We start from the raw sequence: 17828 nt of genomic DNA on the forward strand, positions 1-17828 counted from the left end.
TGGGTCGTTAAAACCGATACACTTCCTGAGGAATATTAATTCGTAATATTATTAAAGGTGCAAGTCTAAGGGTGGTTTTGTTTGAAAATGTTATTAATATAACGCTATAGGGATATACCATTTTATAAAAGCACAGTAAAACAAAACAACTTGTAGCACACCTCTTCGTTAGTCAAAGCGTTACCTCGTGGGTCTACTCACGTCTGATGCCGAGAAATAGAGTCAATTAACTTTTCGTTTACTCCAGAAAATAGCATACACATATCGGGGTTTAATTTGTTTATAAAAAGTAGTGCCCACCCCCACCCCCTAGGATTTTGATCAGGGTGCGGCCCTGGTTTATGCTTCTTTTTTTTCTTTTCTTTATTACTCTCCCTGGTTTTTTTAAAATACAGGTCACTTTCACATATTTGGCGTCGGAAGAATGTGGGATGGGATGGAGTTATTACTTCACATAAATTTTCATCGGATGGTCATCTCAGCTTTAACTTCGACTTTTATTTTATTACATATTGGCCAGTTCGACATTTTCCGTGAGCTGACGGAATCCTTATTACTGATGACGTTACAATGCATTGACGTCATGGTTGCTCAACAACGTATTGTTTATATTAGATCTCTTTCACCTTATAAATCATCGTCACGTTGTGCAAGGTAAGTTCTTTAATTTTATATATTATAAACACAATGTTAGAATACTTTAATAATTAAAGAGATATGCATACAATTAATAATAATGGTAAAACATGTTCGTATCGTATGTACGTGGGCGTTGGGAAGAGGTGGCGAAAAGGTAGGGTCCCTTTTAAGATCACTTCATTTATATTAGGTCAGGTCAGGTCATAGGTTTTGAGTTTTAACGTGCATATTTTAAAATAATAAGCTGTTGTAACACACGCCTGTCATGGGCGTAGTTGTTGACTTTTGCTGGCTCCTCCGTCCAGGGCCCTGTTCCACGAAGCGATCTTAGCGCTAAGATCTTCTTAGGTGCGTAGGTAATTATGTATTTAAGGTGATCTTTGCGCTAGCCAGGATTTTAGGATGGGGGTGGTGGGTGGGGGGGGGTGGCATGCAAATGAGGGAGGACCCACACTCAGGGAGTCGAGATACGGGGCAAATGACAGTGATAAATGGTAGCGAGGTGAAAAGAAGATGTGGTTGACGGAGGCTTTAACCGTTATGAGCCCCACCACGCCCACCCTACCCTACCTCACCCCATCCCCTCACTTAAAGCTGCGATCTTTTTCCTCTATCAAAGCTCTACTATTTTTTATTCATGCACAATACAAACGGAACTCCAATAGATACCGTCAGTTTCCTATGCAAGTCACAAGTGTCGTCATCACTTTAAACGCAAGACGACAAAATATTTCGTTTGTAATCCCTTAGATTTTAAATTAACGAGAAAAGGTGTATTCCCATGAGTTTGAAAATAAGGTTACAAGAATATTTTCCAACTTTTCTTCGCGCAGGGGCGAATCCAGGATTTTGTAAAGTGGGGTTCACAAAATTATGAAAAAGGCAATTTGAATTTGTCCAAGGCAATTGAACCGAGCTCCAAATGGGAGCGAGATATTTGGGTGGGTTTGGTGGGGGATGCTCCCCGTAAATTTGTAAAATAGATTTCAGAACGCGTTTTCATGTCAATTTAGTGCTGTATATTGAGGATGGCGAATTTTTATAAAACGTCTGACATTAAAATGGGCACTTGAAACGGCATGGGGTATCATGTGAACCCTCTGAACCCCCTACTCTGGATACGCCAATAGAGGCGTCGAAGCTTGTGGAAGTTTAGTGGACATTGCGTATATATACCGAAAAAAACGATGTGCATGAACCAAAATATAATTGCGGTCAGTTCTTAAATATATATGTATATATAGCCATAGACTATGATTTTTCTTTGGGGTAGGGTGGTGGTTGCGGAACAATATCTTTCCAATTTTTTACTTCGTATATAACTACATTTAGGCCTTCTAATGCCAATATCAATCATTACATTCTTCCATTCCTCCATTCAAATTAATTCAAATTCAAATCAACTAGAACTTCATACAACAAAACATTCAAAATGTTTGTTTTTAATACTTTATTTGTACAATTTACATTTCATCACATGTGCATATAAAACATAACTGACTGACTGAAAAAAGGGACAACTTTAGAGCAATAAATAAATAAAAACTTAAAACAACAAGTATAGCATACGCAGTAGATTGGGCAGGAAGGTCACTTGTGTGGAGGATGTAATTATTATTTAATACATGGTCTATGTGTTTGTATGCGAGGGACTGAAAAAATAAAGTTATATATATATATATATATATATATATATATATATCTGTGTGTGCGTGCGTGCGTGCGTGCGTGCGTGCGTGCGTATACTCTTCAAAAAAAGTAGGGAACTCTAATAAGAATTTACAATTGCCAAAATTGTAAGGTATATTAGCTGTGGGGAATGGTTATATAATAATAGTGAATTAATTGGGCCAACATTACAACCGGTAGTTCAGTATTACAGTAGGTTTTATAACCACCAAACATCTTGAAGGACGATTGGGGTCAGAAATGAAATTTGAATGTTGATTTTTTTTTATCAGTAAATCGCAAATTCAAACAATAAAAATGACTAAAAACAAAACAATAACAACTGTATGATCAACAAAATGAAAAAGATTGACAGAAATAATGTTCCAAAGTGATTAATGGACCTTCCTGGACATTTTCGAAATCGAGAATAACACCCCACGCACGTGTACGGGGCAACTGCGTGATGCACGTGCAAACTATGGAATGTGTTTCGGTGTGTTGATAAACAGACCTGAACGTTCTTTACTAGGATGTCTGTGATCAAAACGTATGGTCGGTCTAATAGTTGATATTCACATTAATATTTCAGGTTCCCCTACTTTTTGTAAGAATATATATATATTTAAATGTTTAAATGTTTGGCGGTCTGCCGCTTCTCTCTGAGTGTATACTTGGTTTAAATCAACATTTTATTTGATGGGTTGCTATATCAAAAATAATTGCCTACCATCGTAGTCCACCATCACCCACCCCGCCACCATGTGATCGCGTAGAGAATACACTGGTACTGGCAAGAATGAAATGCAAGAGATTTTCAATAGTACAAAATTATCATCAAAGTATAATCCGGAATAGACACACATCAGTTTTTGTGCCTCGTATACAAGGAAAGATAAATGCAATGTTTTTTGGGGTGTGCATTGTTGTTTTTTGTGGTTTTTTATTAAAAGCAAAAACAAAATAAGACTAAAACTGCACGAAATGAAAATTAATTATGAAACCATTTTGTTTTGTTATAACAGTTATTAATTTAATTATTATTTACAAGTAGGCCAAACTGCAAAAGGTGTGAAAATAAATATATATTTATGCAAGAGGACTGCAAGGAATTGAGGAATTCTACACAAGAATAATAATTTGTAAAAAAAAACACCTGTATTTTTCAACACGTTTAGATCCAGGTACATATTTAACGTCAATGACCCTAGATCTCAAGACACATACCTTTTTGGTTTCTCACAAAATGTATTTGGATCGAGCCACTACATAAACCAGGACTCCGAAAATAACCAGATTTGCGAAAACTGTAAACTAAAGAACGATGTATGTAATGTTTAACTTAACGGTAAAATAAGCTATAACAGACGAAAAGACTTTATGCTGACATTACGTACATTTACCATTAAGCGTGCTGAACTATTATATACATGTCAGATTTAAACATGAAATATTATGGTAAAGATTCACAGATATCGACAGTATTGAAGATTTGGCATGACAATACGTTTAACATGTTTAGGCCCTATATGTTTAACATACGCCTAGTTTGGCCGACATGACTCGCGGGATTTATTTGAAAGGGGGAAAGCGGGGGGGGGGGGGGGGGGGGGGGGGGGGGGGGGGGGGGAACACTGTTAATGAAATGACCTGGGGGATGAAAATTTGTGTAAGATCCAACAGGTCTGATCCGTTTACGCCGACCTCCCCCTCTCCTATTCCGTGGCTCTAGGCTAAAACATGTTTGTATATCATTATGTCTGAGGACGCGATATTGCAAGGGCACTAAAGGTATTCAGAATTTGGCATAGAAATAACTAGCAAAGGAAGACACTGGAGTTTGGCTGTAAATGTGTATAGAAGTTGACAAACAACTGGACCACAACACATTATATACGAGTATTGTTACAACAAAAAACAAAATATTGGTCTAAAACACTAGAATTAAGACACCATAGATCCCGTTTTAGTAATCGATCTTAGCGCTACGATCATCTGAAGTGTATTAGATAGTTATGAACTTAAGGTGATCGTAGCGCTAAGATTGCTTCGTAGAATGGGGCCATGGCATTAATATTAAGGATATATGACCATGCTTCATATCAAATACATGGAGACCTTGAATTTTTAATATGCAATACAAGAAATAAAACAAAGTTGATTTTTAAAAGTCATTATAATATACAGGAATATTTATATACAACAACAAGGCCTATCAAAATAAGATGATGGCACTATTTAAAAAATAAAATGTATTTGTCTCAAGGGAATTTTGGTTCACTTGGTTTGGTTATACAATATGGTGTATTAGTTTTGGAAGGGGGGGGTTAAACACAGTGTGCAATAAGTTTTATTATAAATCTTCAGTGTAAATAATAAATCTTCATTCGTAGGATTGACCTTCAGTAACTTGATTTACTAACATATTAACATACATTCTATACTGGTATTCAACATTAAATACATATTGTAGATCAATATTCAATGTAAATAACACATTAACCTTATGAACCTAGAAGTACAAAAGCATGGTATACTATATATAAATATATATACAAAGCAAATATACAATCATTTGTTTTACTGACGAAGATATAAGCCATTTTTAAAGCACACACATATGTTGTATATAAAGGCATCAAATTATTCAATCTGTTGACGGAAAATCCCAGGATTATAAACATTTACAGTGTTGTTTGTTTCAATATATTTTTGTGCTAATATGCAAGTAAGGTTCTAGCACATTGTCCTGGGTACACATCTTCGAGACTCGAAATGACATAAGCTGGCAGCTTATGTCTCCCAAAATCACAATATGCTTTTTGCTAAAGAATATCACAAGCAGCTTTTCCTTTCCATCTTAATTCGGAGAGTATTCCATAGATGTCCAGAAATCTTAATTTTTAGTAGGCATAAGAATATATATATATACACTCATACATACAGTGAAACCTCTCAAAACCGGACCCTCTGTAAATCGGAATTCCCTCACTACCGGACATTTTCTGCGACCCCTTATTAAATATCTGTACAGAAGAGAACCTCTCTAAACTGGATACCTCTTCAAACCTGACTTTAACTTGGTCCAGAGGATGTCCGGTTTAAAGGAGTTTCACTGTATATATAATTTAATCTTAAGTGTTTATCTCCAGTTGTTTAAAATCTGCTGAATTACTGCTGAAAACAATATACGATCTATTTTTGATATAATTTTTTTAGCAATTAGTTACTTTCATTGGCAGATCTAGAACGGATTCACAGGGGATCTGTGACCTCCACTGCCCATTTAAAGTGCCCTTTTTAATGATACATCTTCAATTTAAAAATGAAATCTTCAGTGTAACCGTAATGACGTATACATGTTTTAACTTAACTTGAAGATTACAATGCAATGTAAATAACACATTGGTATTTATCCCACTTTCAACTATCACAATAAAAATGTCACATTTTAAAACTGTCTAAGGGCCTGTGCTCATGAACGTTTCAAAGGTCCAGCTCAGGACTGCAGCAAAGTCTTCACATTTTAACTATGCACACTAGACTTGAATCAACGACTCTTAACGTTTTATAAACCTGAGCTCAGATGATTGAAATGTGTAATAATCTTTCTCAATCTAAAATAGTCAGCATCGGCTGTAGTCATACTTATTGTTAGCTTTTCTCTCTGAAAAATGTCCATACACATAATTTATCAAATTTACTTGTTTTTGGGGGGGGTTTATGGGGACAAAATACTCTTTTTTTGTGTATACTTGAGATATAAAGATGATTTTTGGTTTTTAATTTTAGATTTGGCTTCCATATCAGTCAACAACACAAAACTGTATCATAGGGTACACTAAAAACGGTTTCCATTAGTCAACTTATATAAATCATCTTCAATATAATTTTCTCTTTTTAGTCACAAAAACTTACTTCTTCTTTGGGTTAATGGGAAAAACCACAAAGTAAAGAATGGCCTGCCACAGCTTCTCTTGGTGGGCCCATTAGGAACTTTGTTTTGGATTTCGTAAATTCAATGTTCAGTTACATTTACATTTTTTATTAGCATCACATAACATTATTTATTACCCATATGATTAAAAATATCTTGGTACATATCAAAGTGATACGTCCCACTAGAACACAAAGTGGGACAGAACACTTCAACGTGACACGATGATGTCATCGATTGGAGCACTACAACCTTACAGGAACATCAACCAAACGAGTTGACTGATATAAATTAAGATCGATTATGTGTAATAAATATGATATTAAATTCGCTATAATTTCGTATCATGTTTATGTTCTCATTAAATAACGTTCATTGTTACTCACTAAAGCTCGCGACAAATGAAAATTATTTCACTCGGGACAAAAACACGATACGAAATGGAAGCTTGTTTAATATCCTATAATTATATTTAAATGGATTTGGGAATAAGTTTGTGAATATGTCGCATGGTTGAGCTGTGCTCACTGAGTTTGTAACTTACACAGTTTTTGTTTATTATTTTATTAACATCACATAACAGTATTTATATTTCAATGGGTTTGGGAATAGGTTTGCGGATGTGCCGCATGGTAGAGCCCGGCTCGCTGGGTTTGTAAGGCGCGTGGGAGCCGTACGGTCTCGGGATGGGCAGTTCGGTGTCGTCGTCGGGGATGTAAGCATTGGGTCGCGGCTCGGCCGTCGTGACGAATCCACCTGGCAGTTTGTAGTGTTCCTCATCCTCCTCCACCTGAAACAAGAGTTTAAATCAATGTCAGCCATAGTCATCTTTACCATAATTATTATGAACACAAATTCTTACAGTATTGCTAAAGCAATACATGTTCCCTACCTGACCCAACAACTTTTCAAATCAATAATTAATAAGCATTTTGAGAGTACTGCTAAAGCAAAACCATGTTCCCCTACTGAACCCAAAAACATTTCAAGTTCAAGGACCCTAACTCTGTAAAAAAAAAAAGTGTTAATTGCCATGAACGTCAAACTTGATCTCTAACAGTACTTGATAAAGCTATATACCAAATTTTAGCTCAATACATTGAGGCATTGTGCAAAATAATTTCCGGAAAACTATAAATGGGACAGACGGATGGACAAAGAGACAGACAGATATAAAAATTATAATGCCCTCCAGTTGGAAAGGTAGGGGACTAATAGGAAATTATAGCAGACAGTCAGTGACAGATGCTAAAATATTAAAAGGAAGACATCAACTTGTTGTTTTGAACTCTGGCAATAAACCATGGCAATTAGCAATGTTTAATAATTCTTTTCTTTTTTTTAAATGTGATTTACCTCTTTTGAACTTTAGGCAATGAAGTACTAGTATAAGTAATAAGATATTTCTGTTGTCCTGAAATGGTCCATTAAATGGAAATTTTAGATTATGGTCATAACTGGATGTGTACTTTTCAAGAAATGATAACCACAAACTGCCATAAGAATCTTATAATTTTACAGTTTTCTCCTAATTTTCAGTCACTGATCAAAACACTTAACTTTTAACTGTATAACATTGCCCTTTATTTCAGTTTAACCAGTAAAACATAAAAACTGTAAAAATTTTAATACATGTTTGTTCTTCATAACACAAGCTCATGGGTCTTCTCCTGATGAAGTCAAGAGTACATACAATATGTCGCGACTTTACAGTGACAGTATTTTTAACATACACATCTGTCTATCAAAAAAAAAAAAATAATAATATAAAATAATTTTTAAATTTTTAAAACTGTTTAGCAATCCAAAAAAGAGACAATAAACTTACAGCTCTCTGCTCATCCTGCTCAAATGACTTGCGCTCCTCGTCTCTGCAGTATCGCAGCCAGTCCCTGAAGATCTCCTCACTGGGTGGCTCTCCCTTCTCCATCCTGATGTAGCACTGCTCCAGCATCGACTCCTGGCTCTTCAGCTCCTGCTGCAGTTTCATCGCATTCGCTTGGTTCATGGACAATTCAGACACGATTGCCATCATCTTCCGTGTTGTTTCCTTGATTCTCGACTGCACTTCATTCACCTGTAATGAGATATTAAAATGTTAAAAGAGAATGATTGTCAAAAAATAATTTTAAGAGAGAGAGAGAAAGAGGGAGATTTATATGTTATTACTTGTTAGTAAATATGAGAAAGCAAAGGGCCCATTTACAAGATTTTATATGGGTATGGAAGACCACTTTAGTTTCAAACTTACATGTGTATTACTAAAAAAAAAAAAGTAAAGTTTGTTTTATTTAACGACGCCACTAGAGCACATTGATTTTTTATCTTATCATCGGCTATTGGACGTCAAACATATGGTCATTCTGACAGGTTTTTTTAGAGGAAACCCACTGTTGCCACATAAGCTACTCTTTTATGACAAGCAGCAAAGGATCTTTTATTTGCGTTTCCCACAGGCAGGATAGCAGTACCAGTACCTACCAGCCTGTAGACCGATGGCCTAACCACGACGCCACCGAGGCTGGTCTGTGTACTACTAAGGCTCTTGACATCATAAACCATTAAAAGATATTCTTTCATAAATATGAATTTAAAAAATAACTGTTTCTGGACATTTAGAGCCTCACATTGCTAAAATATTTCCAAAAAGGTGGATTCCACCAGTTCATTTTGAAAGAAGAGTCCCAATAATTAACTTTAATTAAAGTATACTACATCTGTTAAACATCATTTTCAACCTTGATCTGTGGACATGGAACTTACTTTCTTTGCTAGTTCCAGTGTGTCTTCTTTTCCAACCTCCGCCTTGTGGCGAATGCGGTCAGCCAGACGCTGCACTTGCTCAAAGATCAAATCTTTTTCCAACAGATGTTCCTCTTTTTCCGCAAGACGCATTTCAAGCTGGAAGCACAGAGACAATTTCTTTGCTTTATGACAATGAACATAGTTTTTGAGGTACGTACACTTTCCATTTTTCCATATGATACAGTTAGAACCACTACAAACACCACAATGGCTACAACACATTGATTTGCTAAAATTGATAAAGTAAACAAGTTAAAAGTTGTGTGTAATTCAACAGTAAAAATTAAAAACACAAATCTGTACATAACATACATGTAGATATAAACTGAATAAATCTGCTCGTGATGTATGATTAATATTTAGACTGTTACCATTAATGTGATACCAAAAATAAAGGAATGGTAATTTCCAATAACTCTGACCACAAATTAATAATTTTAGATTTACTGACCTTACATGTGTCAAGACTAACTTACTGACAAGAACTGTTCACATTATGATAGTGAGAAGATATATAATAATAATCAGAAACTGTTAAAAAAAAAACAATTGTAATACTGTTTTCTCATCTAATCATATACCAGAAAGACAAAGGCTTTCTGTATGTTTTTCTCAATGTCCTGTCATAATATTTAGAACCAGCAACCATGAAAACTGTTTCTGGTTTGTCAGCAGTTTGATTGATATATATATCCTTGCAAACAGTCAGTAAGAAACAATGATTTGGGGATTCTCTCCTCTCTGATAGTACTTCACATTTATTAATATATTTTGCCATCCATCGCTACATTTATATCCTGGTCTTGGCAATTGCAATAGGTGCTCGTCTCTTGTGGAAATTTGCCTCACATGCCCTCTATTTGTAATGGGATGGATTCATTATAATTAGATATAATGCTAATGTTATTATACTCAGAGGCAGATCTAGGGGGTGCCTGAGCCTTCCCCTAAATTTATCGATAGTTATAATTTTATATATTAATTTTTAATTTTTTAGGATCCCCTTCCAAACCTCCCCCAAAGTTCCCTTGGCATTCTACCTCATGTCACTGCCTGCCCCCCCCCCCCCCCCCCCCCCAAATGGATTTTCTGGATCTGCCACTAATACTAATACTGACGTACCTCCTCGACTTTAGTGAGTATTTCCGCTGGTGTGGGATCTTTGCCCTCGAGGTATCGGACTCGCGTCTCGTCGTATGGATTCTCAAGATCCTTCTCCAGCTCCAGCATGCGGTCCTGACACTGTTGAAGCTGAAATCAAACCAATTACTCAAATCACTTAACTGGATTTTCTTTTCTTTTTGTTGCTCTTATTAAAACCACAATCTCAAATATATTTTTAATTATTTGACCATTTAGAAAAGAACATCCACAATAACGGTCTGACTGTTGCAGTCATTCTTCGATATTCTTTGGCTACAATTGCTAATCTAGGTAACATAAAAATGTATTATGCTCCATTTTAACACTCAGATATGGGCCATTATTTCAGTTTTGTGTTATATAATTTTACATTTGTCTAAGAACAAAACATTGTTTCTTAGACACATTTAAAATTATGTTTGTTTGTTTGGGGGTTTTTTAATTAGAGGAATGAGCAAGTTCACATATTAATCAGTAACTTTGGCTACAATCAAACTTATTAAAATTGTTCACAAACCGATGAAAATATTTCTTTATACAAAATTTCATCCAGTTACTCAATGGCATGCAGTACAAAAACTAGATCTAGCAAGTTCACATATTAATTAGTAACTTTGGATACAATCAAACTTATTAAAATTGTTCACAAACCGATGAAAATATTTCTTTATACAAAATTTCATCAAGTTACTCAATGACATGCAGTACAAATTTCCTGAATGTGTGCGAGTCAGTTTGTTACCTGTATCTGCATTGTGACCAGTTCGTTCTCTAGAGCTTTTTTGTTGGGCAAAGCTTTCCTGTTAAGTTCCATATTCCGGTTCTCTTCGGTCAGTTGCAGTTTAATAAAGCGGATTTCTTCCTCCCTCGCCTTCAGCTCCACCTCACCATTCCGTATCATCTGATCTGTTCAAAACAAGTAGCATTCGGTTATATATAATAGTTTTTACAATATAATATACTCTTCAAAAAAAGAAACGCAAAAGGGTACAAATGGGTTATAACTCCGATTTTATGTTTCCTACCGGTTCATGCTTTGTGAATATAAGGTCATTGCATGTCCCAAACACATTCCCACGGTTACATTCGATAAAACGCAGCTACTGTACAATAAAGTTCCAAAATGTGAATATTCGCAAAAACGCAGCCACGTGCAAACCATGTCACCACTGCACATGCGTTGTCTGCACGTGCAACATGAACACCGACAGTATAAAAGTGCAGGGTGTTCGCTTGCCTGGCCTCTGTATCTGGCCGACAGTTGACAATCCAGGACATGCCACGTCTCAGTGAACCGCAGAGAAACAATGCCATCGGCCGACTAGACGCAGGCGAATCCAGAACGGCCGTTGCCAGGGCATTCCATGTGTCCCCAAGCACCATCTCCAGACTGTGGGACCGTTACCAGCAACATGGATCAACACGTGACCTCCCTAGATCCGGTCGACCACGGGTCACTACCCCCGGGCAGGACCGCTACATCCGGGTACGCCACCTTCGGGAACGATTGACTACTGCCACCTCCACAGCCGCAGCAATACCAGGTTTGTGCAGGATATCCGACCAGACCGTACGGAACCGCCTACGTGAGGTAGGAATTCGTGCCAGACGTCAAGTTCGAGGTGTCATCTTAACACCACAACACCGTCGACTCCGACTGCAGTGGTGCCAGATTCATCGACAATGGCCTCAACTGCGATGGAGACAGGTGTGGTTCAGTGACGAGTCCCGATTTCTGCTCCGACGTCATGATGGAAGATGTCGCGTGTATAGGCGTCGTGGTGAACGTTATGCGGCAAAATGCGTGCAGAAAGTGGACAGATTCGGCGGGGGTAGTGTCATGGTGTGGGCAGCCATCTCACACACTGGCAGAACTGACCTGGTCCACGTGCAGGGCAACCTGAATGCACAGGGCTACACTGACCAGATCCTCCGGCCACACATCGTTCCAGTTATGGCCAACGCCAACGCAGTGTTCCAACATGACAATGCCAGGCCTCACACAGCACGTCTCACAACGGCTTTCCTACAGAACAACAACATTAATGTCCTTCCTTGGCCATCGATATCACCGGATTTGAACCCAATTGAGCATCTATGGGACGAGTTGGACCGACGCCTCCGACAGCGACAACCACAGCCCCAGACCCTGCCCGAGCTGGCAGCAGCCTTGCAGGCCGAGTGGACCACCATCCCCCGGGACGTCATCCGTACTCTGGTTGCTTCAATGGGCAGGCGGTGCCAGGCAGTTGTCAACACACGCGGAGGCCACACCGGGTATTGACTCCAGATGACCTTGACCTTGGTGGTGTGTCCTATCACTTACTCACAATGGACTAGAGTGAATTGTGAACAATCCTGCAACATTTGGTAATTATCGGACTCACCATTCAATAATTAAATCAATTCTCCAAATGTTACGACAATGTGGTTTTGCGTTTCTTCTTTTGAAGAGTATATATTGTATTAATCATGAATAATATTTTAAAAGGACTTTTATCTAGATTCTTCCATTCCTCTTTTCCTTTCCTTTTGATACTTACTCCTTTTGCTTTCTTTCCTTCTTATTTTCCTAATTTTCATGTTGAACTCAAGAGCATTTAACTTCCCATATTATAGATATTCAACAATATTGTATTGTGTTAATAATATATATCAAGATATTATTATTACTATTTCCATATAATGTATATGTGATGATATTTTGACATTTTTAGGTCAGATCTCAAGGCACTCCAACCTTGGCATGGCCATATTGCTCTGGGAACAATAAAAAAATTTTTTTTAAAAACAAAATATATATATATTTTAAAAGGTACTCTCAAATTCAGAGTTTCGCAACCTATTGTGTCCAACAGCTCATTATAACATATTTTAAATTGCCAAGGTGCACCAATCAATGTGAAAAGACTAATTTAAAAAATACTTTAGAAAAGCAGACATATACGTTAACAAGCAATTTCCAGACACTCTGTGATCTGTATCTGGGCCCACTTATGATGGGATGGACATCAGAGGTAGATTTCTCGACCGAGGGGCATTGGGTCAAAGAATCAATCACACTTGATGGACCCATCAGGATTTTTTTCCACAATTAAACTAATTAAAAAAAAATTTATGAGCTACATCAAAGTTTGTAATGTACAGGTATGTGCCATCCCATGAAAAAGTGCACATAAAAGATCCCTGGCTGCTATTTGGTAATAGCAGCCTATATGGTAGCCTAGACTATGCGTTGAAATAATTCTATGTTAGACATCAAACAGCCAGTGTTTAAAACTTGGTGATGTTAAAGAAATATTCCTTTACTAAATTTTATGTGATACAGCATAATGGCCGAGAAACAAGTAGTATGAATCACAGGTCTTAACTCCTGTTTCAAATTGACTCTCAGCCAAATACAGCTGCCCACCATTAGGTTATATACATAGATATTATTATAATTTATAACCATAGTTTATGAATTAATTGGATGTAAGTAATTTAGTGAAACCTATCAAGTAAAAGAGTATCAAATTCCTCACCTTGTATGTTAACTTTTTCATAGAAAATACACACTTCTTCATTCCTCTCAATCAACTTAATGCCCCTGAAATGTGAGGGATAAAATATATTAATGAACTTATAACATAAAGAACCTTAAAATAATATTTTACAATATGAAAAAAAGAATAAACCATAAACAGTAATCATTAATAGTGTTCTTAGTGTAATGGTGATTAGCTTAATACAGTATGGTTATATGAATGATAATCTAATTAAAACAAAAATTCAATTTAAGCAGCAGAATTCTTAAAACATTATTTTATGCTTATGGCACCATGCACACCTACATTGTTATACATCAATGGTTTAGTTATAACCTATTGTTTAACATAATTTGTAAAAATATATATATTTAAAAAAAAAAAAAAAAGTTTGAGGGAGGGTTGGCAGTGGTTAAAAGGACAACAGTTATTATTCAATGGCACTGACAACTGTTGCTAGCAAAAATAGCATCAGTATGTTGCTCCAACATTAATTTTTATTGGAATGGTCATATAGTCAGAATTCACTGTTGCATCAATATCGGTTAATGACAGACATAATTGTTGAGAGCTGTGCCACCTTGCGAATATTACTAGCATGAAGATTGGCCAAATGGTGGTGCAACAGAGAACCAACACCAGTGATTAGCCACCAGTGAATCAACCTGGGCACCCTGGCCAGTAAAGAAGCCACTGATGGTCCACCACTGGCCCACCAACAGCATATTATCTGGGTAACTGTTGTTAATGGAAAACATACATGCAGATCCAAGGGAAGAGTGCTGGGGTCGATCCACCCCTTCCCCTGAACTTCAAAGTACCATGTAAATCCTCTAAATAATGCATGTTAGTGTACTTTGGAAACAATACATAAGTACCATTTGTAAAGGACATTTTAAAATTCTATGTAATTGGAACTTGGTTCACGTGATTTACACCTAGCAGGGCTAGCTCTGGGTAAGCAAAACATTTTGCCAAACTATCTTTAAAAATGCAAAACCTCGGTTATTTTTTAACAAAATACCAATTATTATATGAAATTTGTTTGCCAAATTAAAATAAAATTCTCCAAGTGTTCCTAAAATTCACAATCGGCGGATCTGGCGAGTGGCAAGCTAGCTCTGAGGTCCTAGTCTATATGCAGCTCTGTGTTTTGTACCTGTTGTTTCTGTGCTTGACGGCCTCTTCGTACCGCTTCCTCAGCTTGACCATCTGCTCCTCCGCCTGGTTGATCATCATGTTCAGCTTGGCTATGTCCATCTTCTGCTGATCCCGCTTCTCTCGCATACTCTCCTCAATAGTCTGCTGCTTGCCGACCTCCTTCCGGAGACTGTCTCGGAGCTCAATGCTCGTCCGATGTCTCAGTCGGTGCTTCTGAAGTTGTCTGCAATGAAAATCATCATAAACTTAATTTAAGGAAGGAAATGTTTTATTTAATGATGCACTCAACACATTTTATTTACGGTTATATGGCATCAGACATATGGTTAAGGACCACACAGATATTGAGAAGGAAAACCTGCTGTCGCCACTTCATGGGCTACTCTTTTCAATTAGCATACCACAGCCTTTGATGTACCATTCGTGGTGCACTGGCTGGAGTGAGAAATAGTGCAATGGGCCCACTGACGGGGATCGATCCCAAACCTTTAATGTAAGAACCAAATTTAATGAAGATGGTCACTGCTCGTTTTTTCTAGATGCGTGTATATCTTAAATGTACAAAAAAGGAAGGAAATGAAGGAAATGGTTTATTTAATGATGCACTCAACACATTTTATTTACGGTTATATGGCATCGGACATATGGTTAAGGACCACACAAATGTTGAGGGAGGAAGCCTGCTGTCGCCACTTTATGGGCTACTCTTTTCGATTAGCAGCAAGGGATCTTTTATATGCACCATCCATAGACAGGATAGCACATACCACGACCTTTGACGTACTGGCTAGAGTACAAAAAAACGGAGACTTAATGCACATGGCTAAACACCTGCATTTATTGTTCATTATTATATATACTCAGCCATTTAGTGTGACTAAGGGATAAATATTTTTGCAAATATGAACCTGAATGTTTAACATTCATCAAAAACTGTCAGAAAAGAGGATACAGAAGTAAGCAATATAAAGTGAAAAGGGAGACAACTTATCATAAATGATGAAATCGGGACACTTTGTATCCAAACATAATCAATTATTATATGTCAAACAAGTAGTAAATGCAACACTGAACAATGAAAAGAAACCAACTTCTAGTACATAGGCCACTCTTTTTAATGTTCAACAAGGAGCTTTTTTGTATCCACATTCCCTCAGATAAAATAACAAACACCCCTGTCTTTAAAATACTACTTGTGATATTGGTTGTAACTGAAAACAATGAATCACCAAGGAGAATCGACTATGACCTACTCTATCTTTGGTGGGCATTTTACCACTGATGTATGTATCCATTTCAGGAAGGAAGGAAATGTTTATTTAACGACTCACACAACACATTTTATTTATGGTTATATGACGTCGGACATGTGTTAAGGACCACACAGATATAGAGAGAGAAATCCCACTGTCGCCACTTCATGAGCTACTCTTTTCGATTAACAGCAAGGGATCTTTTACATGCACCATCCCACAGACATTTTTGAGTATGTTTGAAACACAACATCTCTCTTAAGCCTATATAGAAGGCTAAATCATACTTTATACCAAGCTAATCAAAGAACTATATTAGAAAGAAAAGTTTGATAAGTAACAAACTACTAACTTGTCCTTCTGCATGACAGCCGTTCTGAGGATTTCAATTTCATTCTGGAGTATTTTAATTTTCTCTTTCATCTCTGCCGCCTTCTGGGTGCTTGTCTGAATGAGATTCACACACTTGTTCCTTTCATTCTTGATCACATCATACAGCTTGGCAAACTCCTTCAATCTAAAACAAACATTTAAAATAAAGATCTATATAAACAAATATCCTGCAGCTGTGCCACAAATATTCTTCTAAATGTTTGTGGTAATATCTTACTAAAGTGTCCACCATTACAATTTAAACAATGTTAACTGTGTCACCAAACATATTCAGCAGCCAAATCTTTGAAATTTGTTAAAGAAATGTGAAATAAATAAATGCCTACAGTTCTATATACACAATAATATTTAATTTGCAGAAAAATACAGATATTGGTTATTAGGTCTGCAAAGCTGAATTTTCATGCCATTGGCAATGATCAGCATTACCATAATTGTATCATAGATTGTAATTTAATTTACACATTAATGTTTCTTTTCTTAATTGCAAAAACTAGATATCAACTCTAAATTTTATTTTTGATTTTGATGATTAAAAACATCATCTCTTGTGATTAAAATTACAAAAAAGCACTATTCTTTTTAATATTATTTTGGACTGTTGCTTTAAATGTGTAATCGTATTAATTATTTACTTTATTTGCATCTCGTGATATTTCTTCTGATGATCTGTTATTTGTAGCTGTTTTGTTTTCAGGTCTTCCACAGCTCGATGGAAGCGCATTTCTGCTCTCATGAAATCACGGGCCTTCTGTTCCCTTTCATCAGCCTAAAATAAATAAATAGTCTAAAATTAAATACTTGTCTAACTGCGATACCAGGTCCCGTGTTCATAAATCTTTCTTATAAAACTTTAAAAGTCTAGAGTCAAGTCTTTAATGTCTTGAGATTTTAATGTCATGGCAACACATACAAATTGCATGCATGTGACATCATTAAAGGCTTGTGTTTAGATTCTAAAGTTGTATAAGTAATGGCACAGGTACATATTTGTGTCTGATCAGTTACCATTATTTATACCTTATATACCTTATATTCCACTGTCGGAATCCTGGCACTCATAAAAATCATGTCAGACTATGAAACCATTATAGCATTCGACTCCGAGGGTCTCCTGTAATATGTCTGTTTATAATATTTAATTACTATTTGTTTTACGGAGTCCTAGAATTTTATAAATTACAGTGCATAAAAAGAAAGAAAAAGGGAAATATAAATACTGTGTTTCTAGACTGCATTTTTGAGGTTCAACTCTTGACCAAAATGTTGTGAGTTAAAAGTCAAGCAGAGACTTCTGAGAAT

The 17828-nt window shown here is 36.6% G+C and overlaps 1 protein-coding gene and 1 long non-coding RNA gene across 3 annotated transcripts in view; one reads left to right on the top strand and one right to left on the bottom strand.

Moving 5' to 3' along the window:
• Window positions 1–585: 585 nt before the first annotated feature.
• On the top strand, window positions 586–17324 carry LOC121369078. The gene is made up of 3 exons (XR_005957555.1): window positions 586–654; window positions 9113–9199; window positions 17224–17324. It is a non-coding gene; the product is annotated as an uncharacterized LOC121369078 (long non-coding RNA).
• The window catches only part of LOC121369076 (coiled-coil domain-containing protein 146-like), a 34902-nt gene continuing 21344 nt past the window's right edge, over window positions 4271–17828 (bottom strand). For both annotated transcript variants that reach the window (XM_041493915.1, XM_041493916.1), the window contains exons 12-20: window positions 17162–17295; window positions 16486–16650; window positions 14879–15103; window positions 13717–13781; window positions 10935–11098; window positions 10172–10300; window positions 9008–9145; window positions 8073–8321; window positions 4271–7034 (exon numbers count right to left, since the gene is read on the bottom strand). In XM_041493915.1, coding sequence (XP_041349849.1) covers window positions 6831–7034; window positions 8073–8321; window positions 9008–9145; window positions 10172–10300; window positions 10935–11098; window positions 13717–13781; window positions 14879–15103; window positions 16486–16650; window positions 17162–17295 — 1473 coding nt within the window. In that variant the 3' untranslated portion in view covers window positions 4271–6830. The remainder of the gene's footprint in view (window positions 7035–8072; window positions 8322–9007; window positions 9146–10171; window positions 10301–10934; window positions 11099–13716; window positions 13782–14878; window positions 15104–16485; window positions 16651–17161; window positions 17296–17828) is intronic.

Source organism: Gigantopelta aegis, chromosome 3 (genome assembly GCF_016097555.1).
Source record: "Gigantopelta aegis isolate Gae_Host chromosome 3, Gae_host_genome, whole genome shotgun sequence".
In the NCBI taxonomy this organism is placed as follows: Eukaryota; Metazoa; Mollusca; class Gastropoda; order Neomphalida; family Peltospiridae; genus Gigantopelta; species Gigantopelta aegis.